At 41.0% G+C, this 18,903-nt stretch overlaps 1 protein-coding gene across 2 annotated transcripts in view; it reads right to left on the reverse strand.

Annotated features, from left to right (window-relative positions):
* Positions 1 to 4,367: 4,367 nt before the first annotated feature.
* The window catches only part of GOLM1 (golgi membrane protein 1), a 53,774-nt gene continuing 39,238 nt past the window's right edge, over positions 4,368 to 18,903 (reverse strand). Inside the window, exons 6-10 of one of the 2 annotated variants that reach the window (XM_082469831.1) lie at positions 18,598 to 18,727; positions 13,874 to 14,033; positions 12,933 to 13,202; positions 11,230 to 11,343; positions 4,368 to 5,793 (exon numbers count right to left, since the gene is read on the reverse strand). In XM_082469831.1, the coding sequence (XP_082325957.1) occupies positions 5,783 to 5,793; positions 11,230 to 11,343; positions 12,933 to 13,202; positions 13,874 to 14,033; positions 18,598 to 18,727 (685 nt within the window). In that variant the 3' untranslated portion in view covers positions 4,368 to 5,782. Of the gene's footprint in view, positions 5,794 to 5,820; positions 6,090 to 11,229; positions 11,344 to 12,932; positions 13,203 to 13,873; positions 14,034 to 18,597; positions 18,728 to 18,903 lie in introns of those variants that run through there. The other variant, XM_082469830.1, reaches the window with a different exon arrangement.

Genomic DNA, 18,903 nt, shown 5'->3' on the forward strand with positions numbered 1-18,903 from the left:
GTCTCCATCTCATCTGGGTCCCAAAGATTAATAAAGAGGCATTATTAGCTGGTAAAGGGGTCCTAGACAGGGACACAGATGTGCACAAGCCTGAGATGAGAAGGTGGCAGTTTGACTAAAGTATACAGCGGGACAAGGGGCTGGAGGGATGAGCTTGAGAAGTGAGGGGAGGCCGGTCCTCCAGAACCTGGGAAGCCAGGTGAACGAATTTGACTGTCTGATGTTGGTGGATACCACTAAAAGGTTTGACTCGGGGAAACAACAGGATCAAATCAGATCTGCTTGCTCAAGACTGCTGGTTCAAAAGGGGACAAGGCTGCAGGCAGGGAAGCTCCTCAGGTGAGAGGAAATGATGGTTGGTCTTAATTAAAGTAGTGGCAGAGGGAATAGAGGAAAGTGAAGAGAATCAAAAGATAAAGGAGGTACAGGACTTGGTAATGATTGGGTGAGTTTGTGGGAATCAAGGGTGATGATTTGTAGGTTTTATGGCTTTGGTAACTAGATGGAGTGGTGCCATTTGCTTATATAGGCAAAATAGGAGACGAGGCTTGGGGATAAAGATTGTTTTAGATGTTGAGATGTCTTTTTTTTTTTCTTTTTTTGGCCGCGTGGCTTGTGATATTTTAGTTCCCCAACCAGGGGTTAAACCCAGGCCCCCCAGCAGTGGAAGCGTGGAGTCCTAACCACTGGACCACCAGGGAAGTCCCTGTTGAGATGTCGTTGAAAGACATCCTAGTGAAGACAGCAAGTAGTCTGGTGTGGAGCTGAAAGGTGCATTCTTGGGTAGACATGAACTGAGGACTAAGTGGCTGCAAAGATGTAAACTAAAGCCTGGACTGGGGGTTGCAGTTGCTCAGGGAGCATGTAGAAGGGCCTGAGATTGGTCCCAAGGAATAGAGTTGGGACAGCCAAGTTCTAAGAGTGGGCCAGGGAACGGGGGTGGGGGGAGCGGGTAGGTGAAACATAAGTGAGCACCTTAAAATCCTGCCATGCCACCTTCTGGCAAAGTTTTTATGTCACTATTTTCATAAGACTCTTGACTTTTCTAAAACATTACCTCAGTTATTGGTCAAAGGGCACCCTGTTCAGCAAAGTTTAAGGGAGTTCCGCTCCAGCTATGCAAAAGCCTGCAAAGGAGATTTAGCCAGAAAATAGTGCAGGGCCACAGACAACTGAAAGGCCTAAGATAAGGACCAAAATGGGCCCACTGGATTTGACAGAGGTTGCTGGCGACAGCAGGGAGACCTTTCTTGAAGAGGCGGGGCAGAGTCTGGAGAGTAAGCTGAGGTGTGAGTGCGTGGGATGAAGTAATGGAGACAGAGTCATTGCGAAGAACTGATTTCCCCACAGTCATCCTTGCCCCGCCCTGTTCTCGGAGGAGCTGGTATGATCGTGAAAGATCCACTGTTCTCTGGTTAATGATATAGTCTTGGTCACCCACCAATGCCCAATTTGGCCACTCCATTTCTGCCCTCTCCCCTTGGCTTCTCAAGCTGCAGCTCTGTTGCTTTTCCTCTGACCAGCAAGCCTCTTCTCTTAGATAGCTTCCCTTTATCCTTTCAGCTGAAATGTGACATCTTCAGAGCAGGTGTCTCCATCTCCTGGTTTAGGCCAAACCCTTTAAAAGTGCTTAGCATTTTCAGTTGTAATTTAAATAGTTAATTGTTTCTGTCTTCCCAGCTGTAGTATAAACTTGAGAAAAAGGCCTTCATTGTTCCAGAACCTGCTCACTCAATTAATGGGATGTGGATCTTTTAAAAATGTAAAAGACATCCTGGAGGCAATTTGTTGGAAAACTGAATAGAGAAGGTAAAACAAGGCCTCCGGGGCTCCCTTTAATAGCAGAGACACTTGATGGTGAGAACACAGGACACTAAGAGTGCAGAGGAATTTGGAAGTAGGAACTTGGAGGTGGCAAGTTGAAGTCTGGCAGCTTTACCCCTAAACAGTTTGCTTCCAGTGAAGTGAAGAAGTTGCATTCACTTACACTGTGACTTTTTTCTGTAGTCCTCTGCTAACATTGCCTTCTATTCCTTCTATTTAAAAAGAGAATGTATCAGCTTTTCCAGGATCACATAAAGTTATGTAAAACTCTGAATTTCTAAACTACTGCAAAGATAAAGATAAAATACCTGCAACCTTCTGTTTAGAATTCAGACATTAAGCCAAGTTTAAAGGAAAGTGTGGTGCTTTGTTTTGACCACAGATGTGTTATCTGTTGACTTCCCAAATAACTTCTGAATGAACCCATCTCAAAAAACGAGAGCAAGGATGTTATTATACCAAGATATCCTTCACAGGGAAAAAACTGGCAGTTGTAGACTGCTGGTTAAGGTCACAGAACTACTCTTTTAAATGATGCTCAGATGTTAAATGTTGATAATGCAGCAGCTTTTTTGGACTGAGTTAAAATATTCAGGTGAAGGTTTGATTTCTGGATAAAGGCAGACATGTCACATTATACTGGAGGTTCCATTGCATTTCACTACAGCTTTAAGAGAGACAAATTAGTAAAAAGCAAGCTCTAACATCAGGAGCTCTTCCACAGAGACTCCGGCTTACCTCTTAATAAGCCTTGAGTTTTTATCCTAATTCCCATGTGTTTATTAACATTCATTCTAAAAAGGCATTTGTTCATCTAAATCTGTTTATAAAGGTTCTAAAAGGTAAAACACTGATCAGTCACAATCATTTACTTGGACTTTAAATAGTCAAATATTTACCAAGCACTCCCACAGTATTAGAATCTCTGTAGGGGGTATGAAGTGTAAGCCTATGTCACTTGACTCAGGATTTTTATTCTACTTTAGAACATTTTTTTTTTTAAGTTTTTTTTTTTTGATGTGGACCATTTTTAAAGTCTTTATTGAATTTGTTACAATATTGCTTCTGTTTTATGATGTTTTGGTTTTTTGGCTGCGAGGCACGTGGGAGCTTAGCTCCCCGACCAGGGATTGAACCCGCACCCCCTAAATTGGAAGGCGAAGTCTTAACCACTGGACCAGCAGGGAAGTCCCTAGAACATTTAATTTTATTCTAAGGAGTAAGGATAAGAAGTAGGCATTTGTCTTGGTTAGGGTCCTGGTTTATAAAAATGTCACCTTAAGTTTATATATAGTTTACAGATGAGAATATTTCAAGTCATGTAACTAACTTTCCCAGAGATGTGTTTCACAGGCGCACCAACAAGGATAGAAGCGTTTTAGTTTAGTATTTTTGTTTCTTTGTTTTTGTTTTTTTTTTAAGTGCATGGCAAGACAACTACTGCGTAATCCTTTACAAACCAGCTGTTATGGAACAGTGGCTTAGTTAGTACACTTTTTAAAAAAGTGTTGCCCTCTGAGCTGAAATAGTACACAAACATACAAACATTTAAATACACGAGATAAGCCATTTCCCCAACTTTCTAACACTAATGAACATTTTCAGTCTAAGCTAACTATGTGAAAAAATGTTAATATAACCCACAGTTAATGGAAACTTTAAAATGTATATATTTGTTTTCAAACTTACTTCAAAGACAAGTGTTAGAAGTTGGTTGAGTGTCCTATAAACTATCATTTATTATTTATAATAATCTTTTAGGCTAAAATACATAGTGGGAATAGACCAATTCCCCCCTGGACCTTAAAGCACCCTGAAATCACAATTCTCTTACACCATTCCAAGTTCTACTATGAATAGATAGCCACCTATTACCAATTAAAACTATCAGGCTAGTTATCAATCTAGTTATTTAATGACAGCATACTGACTTAACAGATATGGTTTATTTCTCAAATTCTATCACACAAAGGTATACTATGTGTGGTGATTAGATAATTCATGAAATCTAGTCCAAAATTGCTTAGGGAATTTTCATCTGCAGTCCCACCTGCAGGAAAAAAGATCAAATGAATCATCACTCCTGTCTACACACCATCTGACAGTATAGAGGAGGGTGTGAATCAAATAAGAGTTTATACCTATTAAAAATTGGACTACCTTGCTGGTTTAATTTTGGATGAACCCAAAAGACCAAGGTTGGGGGTCTGATATCTATTTGATGCTTATTACACAGGTTTGTTTGTTTTTTAAATAACCGTGACACCTCTAGATGATTCCTTGGAAGAGGTGTCTGTGATCCCAAGGGAAGTCAACAGTAATAAAGCATGACTGCTTGAAGAAATAGCTAAAGTACACACCTCCTGAACAAATGGCCTTTTGGTGCCTCTGTACAGGAGATGAAATCATGATTTTTTAAATTTACAATGACATCTCATTCCACAAAAGGTTGAATTAATAAGGCAAACCACCATGCTTAATCCACAGTTTACAAGCTGATTCCTTAGGGATCCAGCAGGGGATGAAGGGAAAACTGAAAGCAGTTTTAAAAGTTGAACTAACAGTATTTTATTTCTCAGCAACTCTAGGCACACTGATTAAACATGAGATGAATAAAGGCTAAGCAAGAGAGAATATCAACCCTAAGACTAAGACACAGAGGGAGGTTGGACAAGGACTTAGATAAGTATCTTATAAAGCTACTTTCATACCCTTCTTCAGTTGCCTTTTCTGGGTAGAAAGTTTAATCTTAGTGATTAGGTAGGAGAATATCACACAGCATTCAAGTTGGAGATCTTAACCTGAATGCAAACCAGGTCCTGCCCTCAGTGACTGCCAGTGGCACCCGGAGTCCACAGCTGGCCGTGACGCAGGCACTCCAGCTCACGGGCTGCTGGCCTGGAGAAGCTTCAGAACTCCTCCGGGCCCCAGTTTCTTCTTTGTAAACAAGGGAGTTAGTTAGTTATGTCCAATGACCTGAGGCCCCTGCATCTCAAATCCCATGACTCAAAATGTATTTTAATAAAGCATCACCACCCACCTACCCTTTAGAGAGCCTCACTAAAGGTCATTAGTGTGACTTTGCCAGTCATTCACAAGCCCGGCAAGAACCTATTTACCTTAAAATGTTAAGAACCAACTCAAGTCAAACCTGACGTCACTATTAATGTAAATTATGATTAGTCGTTTTCAGATTAACTTGATTTTTAAATCAGTTTTGTGATAGTCCTTTACCACATGCTAAATGTGTAAACTGACACGAACAACTATTGCATTTCTCTTGACTTTCTAATCTTTCCAAATTTGTAATGATGTATATATGTCCTTCAACATCAGCTTTCTCTTCTTTTCTTCTAGTAGCAAAGTAGGCAGTTCTCCCCACAGTACTGTGCTGCCCTCACTGTTCTGCCGCAGGCAGCCAGGGTCAGCTCTGCTTTGGCCCCTGCTGTGTCAGAAGTCTAACCCACAAAAGTCTAAGGACTATTACACAAGATTTTGCTTTGCCCACACATATTAAGCAAGGCAAGTATAGATCACAAGTATTCAAATTACAAGTCACTTAAAAGCATTTTGTACATTAATGACAAGGGTTATTATACAAGTAATCTTTTAAAAAATTATCGCACAAAACACCTTTGTGTTTAGACTTGTTTAACACCGTTGCTAGTGATGTTTGTGTTAACACTCAGTGCTCTAGGCCACTGATTGTCAGAACCAGAGGTGGGTACAGGAGGATAAACCAAAAATCATTCAGTGCCCACCGAGGAGAAATACCAGGGGCTGGTACCCGTCACTCAGCGCAGCATGTGGAGAAGAGAATGACTCCAGAGGGAACTGAGGACAAGGAGCTCTGTAAGTGCGGTGGGTCTCCTTCACGTCAGAAGTTACTTCCACAGTAGAATCCTACTGCTGCCGTACTTGACGGAGAACCTGTGTTCTATTTCTGGTGTTGATCTTCTCATGAAATACCTATTAGCCAACAAATTTCGACAATTTTGACATCTCAATACAGACACTTCAAAAGTGTCTCAAAGACAATCTCATTTTCCTACATAGTGAATACAAACTAAAACTCCACAATAATCATCTTTAGATATTTTAGTACATTTCACAGTATTCAATCCCTCATGAATATTTTGTAGTGACCTCTGTTCAATTCTGACACAAAGTATGTGATTCCAGTTTGATTCAGAGTGTATGATTCCTCTTTTCTCGCTGTTCTAGTAAATTTATTTTGCCTCCTTTCTGATTTTCAGCGTTAAGAACTAAAAAAGGAAAACAACAACATAATGTTCTAGTATTAAACATTTTGAGAAACCCAGCCCAGGCAGGTCCCATTGGACATAAATGTCTAGAAGCTGTGTCATAAAGAGGACTGTATCTCCCACAGTAACATTACAACATGGAAGTGCACTGCTATTCAAGGAGAAGATAGCTAAACCATCTAAAAACTCCGTAATTGTGTGAAAGAGTGAAATAACGTCCTGTCAAATGGACAATATAAAACGTACTCTCATGGAACTTCTGACATGATCGTGAACCTTGTGGGCCGCCTGAATCTCTGTTCCCGCACCTCGGGCAGCAAGCACACTGCCTCCTAAAAGCCATTCGCAACTTAGGTCAGCTTTCGTGACGCCGAAGCTCTCACTACAGAGCTGGTGTCTAGACGTGGCTTCCAGCCTCCTCACTCTGTCCTTTGATACACAAAGGACATAAAAAGGCACATCACAAATAAAACCTAAAAGCAAGATCCTCATTTACAACTACTGCACATTAAACGGTTGACAATTTTATTAAATAAACGGCTGCCTTAAGTTCTCTAATAAAGTTGGAGCTAACGCCTCTTTCTTCTAATTCTCCCTGGAGCAAGCAGGATCTTAAACTATCTTGATGACATAATTTTAAAATGATTTCAACTTAAAATTCTTTCTTAAAAGAGCTTACAGAACATTTAGCTTCTTTCCTTTGCCTCACTCCTCAATTTGTTTAAAGTCTTAGCAGGTACAAGGTCAAATCCTTACAAGGACGCCTGGGTATAAGGTATGAACGATCCCAAGGCTTCACTGCAAAGTCACACATCTAACTTGTATCTGTTTAAAATTCTGACTCCTAATGTGTTCATCTTTTGCATTAAAGAAAAAATTACCTAAAGAGTCTATGAAAATAATTTAAAAATCAACTTGAGACTTCCAGTTTCAGAAACCCCAAACAACCAACTGTAGTGAGTGACATACGGGATAAAATATGAAAGCTATTTTTTAAGGATGCATTGTTGAATCAAACAACTTTCTACCAAACAACTGGCCAGAACACTTCAAAAATTATCAATGATACAAATGATAAAGACAGAAGGTTCTGTCACTAAGAACACTTAAGTTAAAAGACACTAAGTACAATGCTAAATGCAGTGTATGATCCTGGATTAGATCTTGGACCAGAAAAGGGATATTAGTTGGACAATTCAAGAAATTTGAATAATGTCTATAGATAATAGCATTATATCAGTATTAATTTCTTCATTTTGATAACTGTACTGTAGTTACATAAGATGTTAACATTTGGGGGACCTGGATGGAGGATATATGGAAATTCTTACTAGTTTTTTTTTTTTTTTTAAGTCTAAATTATTTCAAGATGAAAAGTGAAAAAAAATTTTAATAAAACATTAAAATGCATTGCCTATGAATGACACTAAAAGGAGGAATCTGTGAGGCCAAAACTGAAGTGGAAGTGTCAACTCCTGAAGGTAATAAGCATCAATGCCAGCTTTTGCCCTGAGGACTTCTGCTGAAGCCTGAAGACTCTGGGCTTCTCCCTTCACAGCTTCAAAAGGTGCAGGAGGACAGGCCCTAAAGACAAGGGCTCCCCTCAAGGTGGGGAGTCAAGAAGGGGATGCCTATATAAAGCTGAAACCCCAAAGGTTCACATCCTTGGCTTAAAGGTAATAGGAAATAAACTTGCAATGAAAGGGGGACAGCAAGAAAGCCTAGTGTGTGGAGTGGGGGATTCCTAACTGCATGAGATGACTGTACAGGTATATACTTTGAACTCACATTTTTTCCATGTGGTCCAAAAAAAAAAAAACCCTGAAGATGACAATCTACTTTACTGAAGGGGTTGTGAGTTTGTAGTACCCTCCTTGAGACGGGCAGAGGCAAGCGACCGTCTCTAATCCAATACAACTGTGACTCAGTCCTCAAAGACTTCCCACAGGTAGAGTTCCAAGGAAAGCAGTAGCTCACAGTTAAGAAGCACAAAACACAACAAGGAAACAAGGGGTCGAGGAGAGCCTGCAGAAACAAAATAGAAACACCCACAAAGTTTTCAGATATTGCAATTGGAAAATATGAAATATGAAACAACCCTGATATAGTTAGAGAAATAAAAGGTGTTTGAAAACATGAGCAAGGAATAAGGGCCCATAAGGAATGGCCAAGTATAAAGTTTAGAAATGAAAAGTTAAAGAACAGATAAGGCATAGCTGCAGGAAAAATTTTTGAACTGGAAGATATTTCTGAGGAAATAATTCTCAACACAGATCAGAAAGGCAGAAATGCGAAATATGAAAAAGAGGGTAAGAGACACGAATAGACTGAGAAGAACTAATATACTTCTAATCTGAATTCAAGAAGGAATAAAAAATGACAAAGATGTTGGCTGGGATTTTCTAGAAGAACTCAACTTGCCACATATGTTTTTTTAAAAAGCTGTTAAGAGTAATGTGGTACACTGCAAATCAAGAGACAAACCAATGGAACAAAAATAGAAAATCCAGAAATTAGGACCAAGTACATAAAAAATTTAGTCTTTGATGATGGTAGCACCTCAGATCACTAACTCTGAGGCGGTGAATTAAGATGGTGTTGGGCCAATTGTAAACATCTTTGGAAAACGAAAATTGGACCCACACCTTGTGCCATTCACCTGAATACATCTGAAATGATTCAAATGAATCAAGAGATCGAAATGTAAAATATGAAAGCAGAGGAGGATTCTGGAAAGATGGTAGAAACAGTGGTGTAGTTTTTGAACCTCTCAGAGTCCCTACATAAAGCAACTAAATTTAAAAACTCAAAAACTGGAGAACATTTAGAACAAAACTAGATGACAAGGAGTCCCGCAGACCCCCAAAATACAAGCGGTTAAAAACAAACCATGGACAGCCACCCATATGATCGGGGCATCGAAAGAAAACAGGGAAGCAACGGAGCATCAGATGGACCTGAGAACAACAGAACCCCTAACAGCCAACAGGTTTACACCAGGAAGTACCTGGGCCAGTGGGAGAACTGCAGCTGGAAGTGGCAGTGTTTCTGCTACTACCATAGCAAGTGACCACAGAGTGTCCATGGTAAGACAAAGGAGCTGGTGGAGGCTCCCTCTGAAACTGGCTCCTTTCTGGGTCCTTCCTAGGTAGAGCCCCTCACAGAGAAAAAGCACTGGAGTGAAGCAGTGGCTGAGCAGGACAGGGACAAAAGAACCAAAAGGTTCTGATGAAAGTGGGGAAGACCCCACTAGCCAAAGAAGATGGGACAATGTGAACTTCAAAAAGGATAATAAATGCAACTGAGTGAAACCTGTCAAAAAGGTTTAAATCCTCAAGTTTATATTTTTTAAATGGTCACCTTCAGAAGATGAGAGGAAATAATTCCTTACTGTGAAAATTGGTAAATTTCACAGTAAATTACTACCAATGCTTAGGAGAAGCATTTATCCTGCCTATGCTATATGAACAATACCACTGACATCTGTTTATAAAATAGTCCAATTAACAAATGAAATAGGAAGAGTTGAATTAAAATACCACCTAGATATCAGCTGGTGATCTGCAGGAAATAGGGAGGAAAGAAGAATACACTACACCAAACCATGAATACACAATCAACAGTATCCAGATTGTGGGAAATTCCAGGTCAAACAGCTATGGCTCTTAAACAGACTGTAAACAAAAAAGAGAAAGGAATGGAGGGGGAACCTGGAGACTCAGAGACTTAAAGACATATCAAATTTAAGAAAACGGGCAAGACTAAACTATGCTGTCCAGGGATGCCCACTTGAGTGATAAACCCATAAAGAAATTCAAGCAAATGCTGACTGGAAAGGTCAGGATAGGCATTTCTAGTACAGGGAGGGGAGGTGCTGGGACAGGACGAGCAACAGAGAAGGAGCCTCAGGAGGGCCCCCCAAGTTCTGTTTCTCGACCAGCGAGGCAGGGGGCGGTTACAACGTGTTTACCTTCTAAAAACTCACTTGTTATGTGTGGTTTTGTGAATCTGTTTTATTTCATAATGGAACCAAAAAAATTTGAAAGCATACTGAACAAAAACATGGGCAAATTCCTTTCAAGTCTAGATGAGAAAACTGTGACTCAATATCTAGAGGCAATAAAAGAAAAGACAAAAATTTTTGAAACTTTCACATGGCAAAAAACCATAAGCAAAACCCAAGACACACTGCCAGGCAGTATTTGCAACTTAAATCACAGATAAAGGCCAACCTCCCCAGCATATAGAGAGCTCTTAAAAACAGAAAGAAACACCAAGAGCCTGATGGAAAAACGAATTTCAAAAAAGGAAACCTTGAGTCTACAGTGATACTAAAACAAGGGGGGAAGACACAGAGAGAGAGAGTGTGTGTGTGTGTGTGTGTGTGTGTGTGTGTGTGTGCGCTCACATGTGTACACATCAGGGGTGAGGGGGTCCTTAAAGAACGGCAGTTAATAAATGTGAGGAGTTATCATTTAGACGACGGTTTTCAATGGATGGCAAAGCCACACTATTTCAAAGCATCCCCCTCTAGACAATGTATTACACACGGAATATGGACCTTTGCAACGGAGAGACCTGGTGGGCACCACCTTAACCAAGGATCAACCTGCCATTCCGTGCCTCCTGGTGGGGAACCAGAGGAACACAACTGCACCTATAAAATGTTCAACCTGAATCCAGTCACAAGAGGCAGACAGATCCAGAATCTGATCATCCTGCTGGCCTGGACTCCTCAAAAATTCAAAATAACAATAACACGAAGTGCTACTATAAACAGCTGCCTGGAAGCTCTGTGCGTGTATCGGGGCTTTTCAACTGGTGCTGTGGAGTAACGAAGCAGTGAACTACCATTTTGTTGGGAAATCCCTAAATGTCACCGAAGACAAATCCTCACTGATTCCTGAGGGCTTGAGCCTCACATCATATATGCAGACTTTCTGACATGTCTTCGTCGTGGCCTTTTCAACCCTTCACCTCCCTCTACTGCCCCTACACTCGAAGGCTTCTGAAGAAAACAAAGTCTTCTAATGATGGATCGTTTACACTATTATTGTTGGGTTTCGGTGTACAGTCACTGCAAAAGTGAAGGACCACAAAGCAGAAATGAAAGGCGACCCCACCCACCACCGTTAATTACCATTTCCGTTTCTGTCATTCCCGGCAAGGGCTGCCTGCTTGTCTGTTTCAGATTCTGCCTCATTTTCATCCATGTTGTAGTCATCATCTGCTCCCAGTTTTTGCTGGTTTCTCCCTATAAAATTAGCAGAGCCATAAAACATAAGCTACATCATTTCTCTCTCGATGCCATGGGAACACCAGAGCCCAGGTACTGGGGTTATCCCAATCCTGGTTTAACAATCAGATCTTTTTGCTTCCTCTCAGGAAATGACAGGGACGCACGTGCTTGCTTCCAGTGCGAATACCATGCAGGCGTTCTCTGCTTATGTATGCCCCACTCCAATTCTGAATCTATACAAAATATGGCCCTAAATAAAGGGCTATATTCCAGGCTGGAAACGGGGTAACTAGCTCACCAAACCAAAATCCCAGTTTTTTAAAGAGACAATCAACTCAAGGTTAAAGGAAGGCACCACTGTTTTCGGAAACTACGGGTTGCTGGTTAATGGCAGCCATCTCCTTAGAATGGTTCATTGCCCTGAGAGAAGGAAATGGAGTGGCTACTGTGAGCCAAAGGATAAAATTTTCACAGAATTAGACCATTCATCACTGCATTCATCCCTGGAGAGAACAGCAACCAGAAAAGAAGATCGGGACAGAATGCATTCAAGAAACATACTCACAGAGTTTAATGTAAACATTTTATATCTGTATATAGGTAGGTAAATAAAATCTTTTGTTAAAAAAGTGTGCCTGGAAAAGACAGCTCTAGTTCTATTTCCCTGCACTCACTGCCTGAAGTGGAAACAAAGGCCGGGCTTGCGTTTCCTGTAGCTTTATCCTACTAATCAGACCATTACAGCTGACCCAGGACAGGGTGTGACACACAGCCCCAGCAGTATCTCAGGCCTACTGGTAGCGGTTGCACTTGATGACCAGCTACTGAATGGTCTGAAACTTGAATGCCAATCTGATCAGCCACCAGAGTTTCCCTTTTTCTTTTTTTCCCCCAATTCTTTAACTGAAAACTTGTGAGAACACAGTTGTCAGAAGCTTGAGTGAAAACTAAGATTTAAATGGAATCAGGGTAACTTCTGCAAATAAGTACATTCCCCAACTTCTGTCACTTGCTCAGGCTCAGAACACAGGTGTCTTCTGTCTAAGCACTCCTGGCTTAGCTAGGATTGAAATTTTCCCCATCTTTCAGGGACCAAAATACACCCCAGAATATTCTGCTAATCTCAGTTTCCCACACTTTTCTTTAAACAAGAGAAAAGTCAACCAAACCAGAAAGGTGGGATTCCCATGTCACTTTTCTGCAAGGCTCAAACGTGCGTGAAACTCCATCTAGCCAATCCTTCCGTCCCTCCTTCCTCCATCTGCTTGCCAGGCACTGCTGGTGAAACCGCATGCGGAAGTGGAGCAACAAAGATGAGGCGCGGGGTCCACCTGGCAGGAGACCTATGTGTACTCGACGCTCAGCTCCCATCCCAAGGTCTTCCACCTGGAAAGCCCCCTAGGCTCCCTGTGAATATTATTTCTAAAAGTTCCAAGTGCTGGGAGTGACGGCTCTTCTGTCCTGCCTCCTGCTGGATAGCGCGTACAAAACAAACAAAACGAACCACCAAACGGTGACCTGCTGTTTGGTAATCCTCATGGCTGCCCATCCTGCGTCAGGAAGGAGACTGAGGAGGCTGGTGCCAGGTAGACAATCTCACCCACCTTCCTCGTCGGCCTCCTGCTCCTCCTCTTGCCCGTCGGGGATGACGAGCTGGTCCCGCTCAGGGCCCTCCATCTCCTGATTCTCCTGGCTTGCCAACAGGGCAGCTGGCACCTGTGGGGTGTGGCCCACTTCTCCGGGTTCTACATGGCCTTTTCCGCCCACACGTCTGTCTTCTTCCGCATTCTGCTCTCGCCCTGGCTCCTTCGGCAGCCCCAGGCTGTCCCTCTGAAGCTCCTCCTTGCTGGCGACCTGCATCTCCTTGGTTCCCTCTGTGCACAGAACATAGTTAGCTGTGACCTCACTAGCAATTAATTAAGACAAAACCAGAAACCCTCGTACCACTCAATTCCCAGAGCCTTCCCAAGGGCTGTGGACTGACGGGGCAGGTGGATCATTTCTTTTGTGGCCTCAGCAGACTCCAGGCCTCTCTATGCCCGCAGCTCATCTTCAGAACCACCAGGAAGAGGAAATGGCTTAGAAAAAAAATTCAGACTAAGTTATCTGGCTCGCAGAGACACCCTGCAAGTGGAGGAGGCTGCACTGCTGAGGTTATCTGATCGTCCTGTTTAAGACGAGTGCTTGGGAGCCAACGGCAGCTGCCTAGGACTCAGCCACGTCCCCTTAATCCCACAGTCCCACCACCGTCCTGAATAAAGGCTCTGCCTGGACCTTCCTTTACAGAGCTGCCAAAGAACTAGGCACTTAGTTTACAATGTGAGACATCAGCAAGGCAGAGAAAAAGCCCGTGGCCCCAAGTCCAGGTGCCAGAGAGACACTCACCTGCCACCTGCAGCCCCGTTACCGAGTCCCCACCGGCCGCCAGCAGCACACTCTGCCCTGTGTATTTGTGTGGAGTGGAGGGCATGACCCGCTGCTATGCTTTCTATTGGCACGGGACCCTGAAGAGGGCTTAAACGTGTTATTGCCAAGCTTCACTTACCTTTCTCGCCTTGTTTCTTCAAATCCAAAGCCGCCTCAGAACTGGGGACTGGTGTCTGGGGCTCGCTGTTGCTGGGCATGTTCCCTCTTGCTTGTGGCACCTCTGCCTGGGGCAGGCCTGCTTCCTGCGGCCTGGGCTGGGGCTCACTGGGGGCTCGGAGCTGAAACAGGACCACAGGCAGCCAGGGGCTCCATGACCATAAACCTTCAACAACGCTGAGCAATGCAATGGACCACTACGTCCTTCTGATGAATAAGAACATGGAAACCCTGAGAAATGCCACACTCTACCCCGGGCATGCCCTACCACCTGGCATAAAGCAGAAGATCTGAGGCTGGGTCCACATCTCCCAGAGAAACCTTTTAATAATGTATTAACAAGTAAGCAGAAGATCAATAAGGAAAGAGAAGACTTGAACAACATGACAAACCACCTGAACAGACATCTACAGAGCACCCAACCCAACTAGAGCAAAATACACATTCTTCTCAAGTGCACACTGACTATTCTCCAGGACAGACAGATGCTAGGACACAAAACAAACCTCAACAGATTTTAAATGTTGAAATCATACAATATATGGTCTCCGGTCACAATGGAATGAAATTATAAATCAATAACAGGAATGAAATTTTTTGAGAAATTCACAAATATGTGGCAATTAGATAACATACTCCTAAATAACCCATGGGCCAAAGAAATCACAAGGAAAATTAGAAAATACCTTGAGAAAAATTAAAAACACAACACATCAAACTTCTGGAAGGCAGTTAAAGCAGTACTATAAGGGGACATTTACAGGCCTATCTCAAGAAAAAAGATCTCAAATTAATAACCTAATCTCTCACCTTAAGTACTTGAAAAAAGAGAGCAAACTAAACCTAAAGCAAGGAAGGACATAATAAAGATTAGATCAGGAACTAATGACATATGGAAAAGAAAATAAAATCAATGAAACCAAAAGTTAGTTCTTTGAAAGATGAAAAAAATTGACAATGCTTTTAGCTAGATGAACTGAGAATTTAAAAAACTCAAATTACTAAAATCAAAAATGAAACAGGATAACACTACCAACCTTACACAAATAAAAAAGTTTTATTATAAGGAAATACTAAGAACAATTGTTTGCCAACAAGTTTGGTAACTTAGCTGAAACAGACAAGTTCCTAGGAAGACACACACTACCAAAGCTGATTCAAGAAGAAGTAGAAAATCGGAGCAGACTTATAACAAGAGACTGAAGTAGTAATTTAAAAATCCCCGCCCCCCCAAAAGCCCAGTTCCAGATGGCTTCACTGGTGAATTCTACCAAACATTTAATTCTAAATCTTCACAAACTCTTCCAAAAAACAGAAGAGGAAGGACTACTTCCCAACTCATTCTATGAGCCCAGTAATTACCCTGATACCAAAGCCAGAGAAAGACATTACAAAAAAATAAAACTATAGACCTAATATGAATATAGACCCCCAAATCATCAACAAAATACTAGCAAATCAAATCAAGCAACATACAAAAGGATTATACACCATGGCCAAGTAGGATTTCTCCCAGCAATGCAAGGTTAGTTTAACATCTAAAAATCAATTAATGTAATACCATGTCAATAGCATAAAGGACAAAAACACATCATCTCTATGCAGAAAAAACACTGGCAAAATCCAACAGCTCTTCTTGATAAAAACACTCAACAAATTAAGAACAGAGGGGAACTACCTCAACTTGATAATGTGCACCTATGAAAAATATACAGGCATACCTTGAAGACATCACAGGTTTGGTTCCAGACCACTGCAATAAAGTGAATATTGCAATAAAGCGAGTAACGCCAATTTTTTGGTTTCCCAGTGCATATAAAAGTTATGTTTACATTATACTGTAGTCTATTAAGTATGCAATAGCATTATGTCCAAAAAATGTACTACCTTAATTAAAAAATACTTTATTGCTTAAAAAAGGCCAAAACAATTACAACAGTAACATCAAAGACCCCTGATCACAGATTACTGTAACAAACGTAATAATGAAAAAGTTTGAAACATAGTGAGAATTACCAAAATGTGACACAGAGACATGAAGTGAGCAAACCGGAAAAAATGGAGCCAATATTTGCTCAACACAGGGTTACCACAATCCTTCAATTTGTAAGAAAACACAAATATCTGTGAAGCACAATAAAACGAGGTATGCCTGCACAGCTAACATCAGACTTAATGGTGAAAGACTTAATCCTTTCCCTCTGTGATCAAGAACAAGGCAAAGATGTCTATCCTCACCACTTCTATTTAACATTATACTGGAGGTTCTAGCCAGGGATATTAAGCAATAAGAAGAAATAAAAGGCATCCAGATCAGAAAGGAAAATGTAAAACTATTTTTAGATGACATAATCTTAATACAGAAAATCCTAAGGAATCAAAAAAAATACTATTCAAACTAATAAACAAGTTCAGCAAGGTTGAAAGATACAAGATCAATATAAAAAATGAATTGTATTTCTACACACTAGCAATAAGCAGTTCGAAAATGAAATTAAGAAAACAATTCCATTTATAATAGCATCAAAAAATACTTAGAAATAAATTGAACAAAAGAAGTGCAAGACTTCTGAAAATTACAAAATATTATTGAAAAAGACTTTTAAAGGACTTAAGTGGAAAGACATCCCACATTCACACAACAGAAGACTGGATGTTGTTAAGATGGCAACATTTCCCAAACTGACGTACAGACTGAATGTAATCTCTGTCAGAATCCCACCTGGCTCTGTTGAAGACATTGACAAGCGGATCCAAAAATTCATACAGAAAGTCAACCAGTGCAGAATAGCCAAAACAATCTTGACAAAGAAGAACAAAGTTGGAGCAGTTAAAGCTGCTGATTTCAAAGCTTACTACAAAGATACAGTAATCAAGACTGTGTAGTATGGACATAAGGACAGAAAAAGAGATCAATGGAACAGAACCGAGAGTCTAAAAATAAACCCTCATATTTACAGTAAACTGATTTTTTGACAAGGATGCCAAGGCAACTCAGTGGGGAAAAGAATAGTTTTTTTTCAACAAATGGTGTTGAGACAACTGGATATCCACATGCAAAATAATAAAGTTGGACCATTAGCTCACACCATACACAAAAATTAACTCAAAATAAATCATAGGACTAAATGTAAGAACTAAATACTAACGACTATAAAAGTCTCAGAAGAAAATACAGGTGTAAATCCTCAGGATGCTGGATTAGGCAAAGCAGTTTTAGACATGATACCAATAGAACAAGCAACAAAAGAAAAAATAAACTAGACATAATGAAAATTAAAAACTTTTTTGTGCTTCAATGAACACTATCAAGAAAGTGAAAAGACAACTCAAAGAATGGGAAAAAATATGTGCAAATCATATATCCAATATCTTTATATGAATATATAAAAAACTCTTACAACTAAATAATAAAAATAACTCAATTTCAAAATGGACAAAGGATACAAACAGACATTTCTCCAAAGAGGATATACCAACAGCCAATACAGCACATGAAAAGATGCTCAAAATCATCAGTTATTAGGGAAATGCAAATCAAAACCACAATGAGATACCACTGCACACCTACTAGGATGGTTATAGTGAAAAAGACAGATAATAACAAGAGTTGGCAAGGATGTAGAGAAACTGGTACTCTCATATACTGCTGGTAGGAATGTAAAAGAGTATGATCACTTTCAGAAACAGTATGGCAGTTTCTCAATACATTAAGGAGAGTTGAGTTACCATACGACCCAGCAATGCTACTCCTAGGTATACAGTATACCTAAGAGAAATGAAAGCTTATGTTCACACAAAAATGTGTGTGCATGAATGTTCACAGCAGCATTATTCACAGTAGCCAAGAAGTGGAAATAACCCAAATGCCCATCAACTGACAAATGAATAAACAAAATGTGGTATAGTCATACAATGGAATATTATTCAGCCATAAAAAGGAAGTACTCATATATGCTACAACATGGATGAATCCTGAAAGCATTATGCTATGTGAAAACCAGTATGATTCCATTGATAGGAAATATCCAGATAAGGCAAATCTGCAGAGAAAATAGATCAGAGGTTGTCTCAGGCTCCAGAGACTGGGGGTAAAAGGGGAGTGAGCTAATGGGTATGGGATTTCTTTTGGGGTAATGAAAATGTTCTAAAATCGACTGTGATGATGACTGCACAACTTTGTGAATATACTAAAACCCACTGAATTATAAATATTATATAGGTGAACTATATGGTACGTGAATTATATCTCAATAAAAGTGCTGCATTTAAAACAAACCAAGATCCCCAGAAGGCTGTGAGCAGCATTTGCATGGGCTGTGCTTTCACAAGAAGCAGCCTGATAGCATGGGCTCTGATCAGCTCCATCACTGACCCGGTACTGTGACCTTGGGACAGTTCCTAACCGCCTCCATGGGCCTCAGAGCTCTCCAAACAAGCAAACAACAACAACAACTCTCTCCCAGGGTGGCTGTGAGCTTTAAATGAAGCAATCGCCTTATGACCCGGAGCACAGGGACCAGGTCTGGAGGCCAGCATGCTCGGCCAGAGACCCTGCATCCCGGGACCAGGCTATTGTGTGTCAGGGACCTAGAGCGAGTCAGAGAGCAGATGAAGGAAGAAGATGCCTGAAGAGAGGGTAGGAAGACCTCTGGGAGATCCTCGGCAGAAAAAAGCCAGGATTACCTGCTGGCTTTGGTCCTTTTGTTCACTCAGGTCTCTGGAAGCTACAGCCTCATTTCCCTTTTTGGTGACTTCTTCTATTCGCTCTTCACACTGCTCCTTCACTTCTTTCATCTGACTGATGCACTGGTTCCTGTGAAGGTGAAAGCAAGCAAATGAAAGGACAGCTATTTAGAGATGCGTCTATACAGCAAGTCTGCCCCTGCTGTGACAGTGAAATCCACTTCCCAGTGAGACACAGCTCGTCTCTTTCCTGCTTCCCGCACTTTATCTGAAGAAGACACGGGCAGGGCAACAAATGTGTTTTCA

Source organism: Balaenoptera physalus (assembly GCF_965194825.1).
Source record: "Balaenoptera physalus genome assembly, chromosome: 7".
NCBI classification, from domain to species: Eukaryota; Metazoa; Chordata; class Mammalia; order Artiodactyla; family Balaenopteridae; genus Balaenoptera; species Balaenoptera physalus.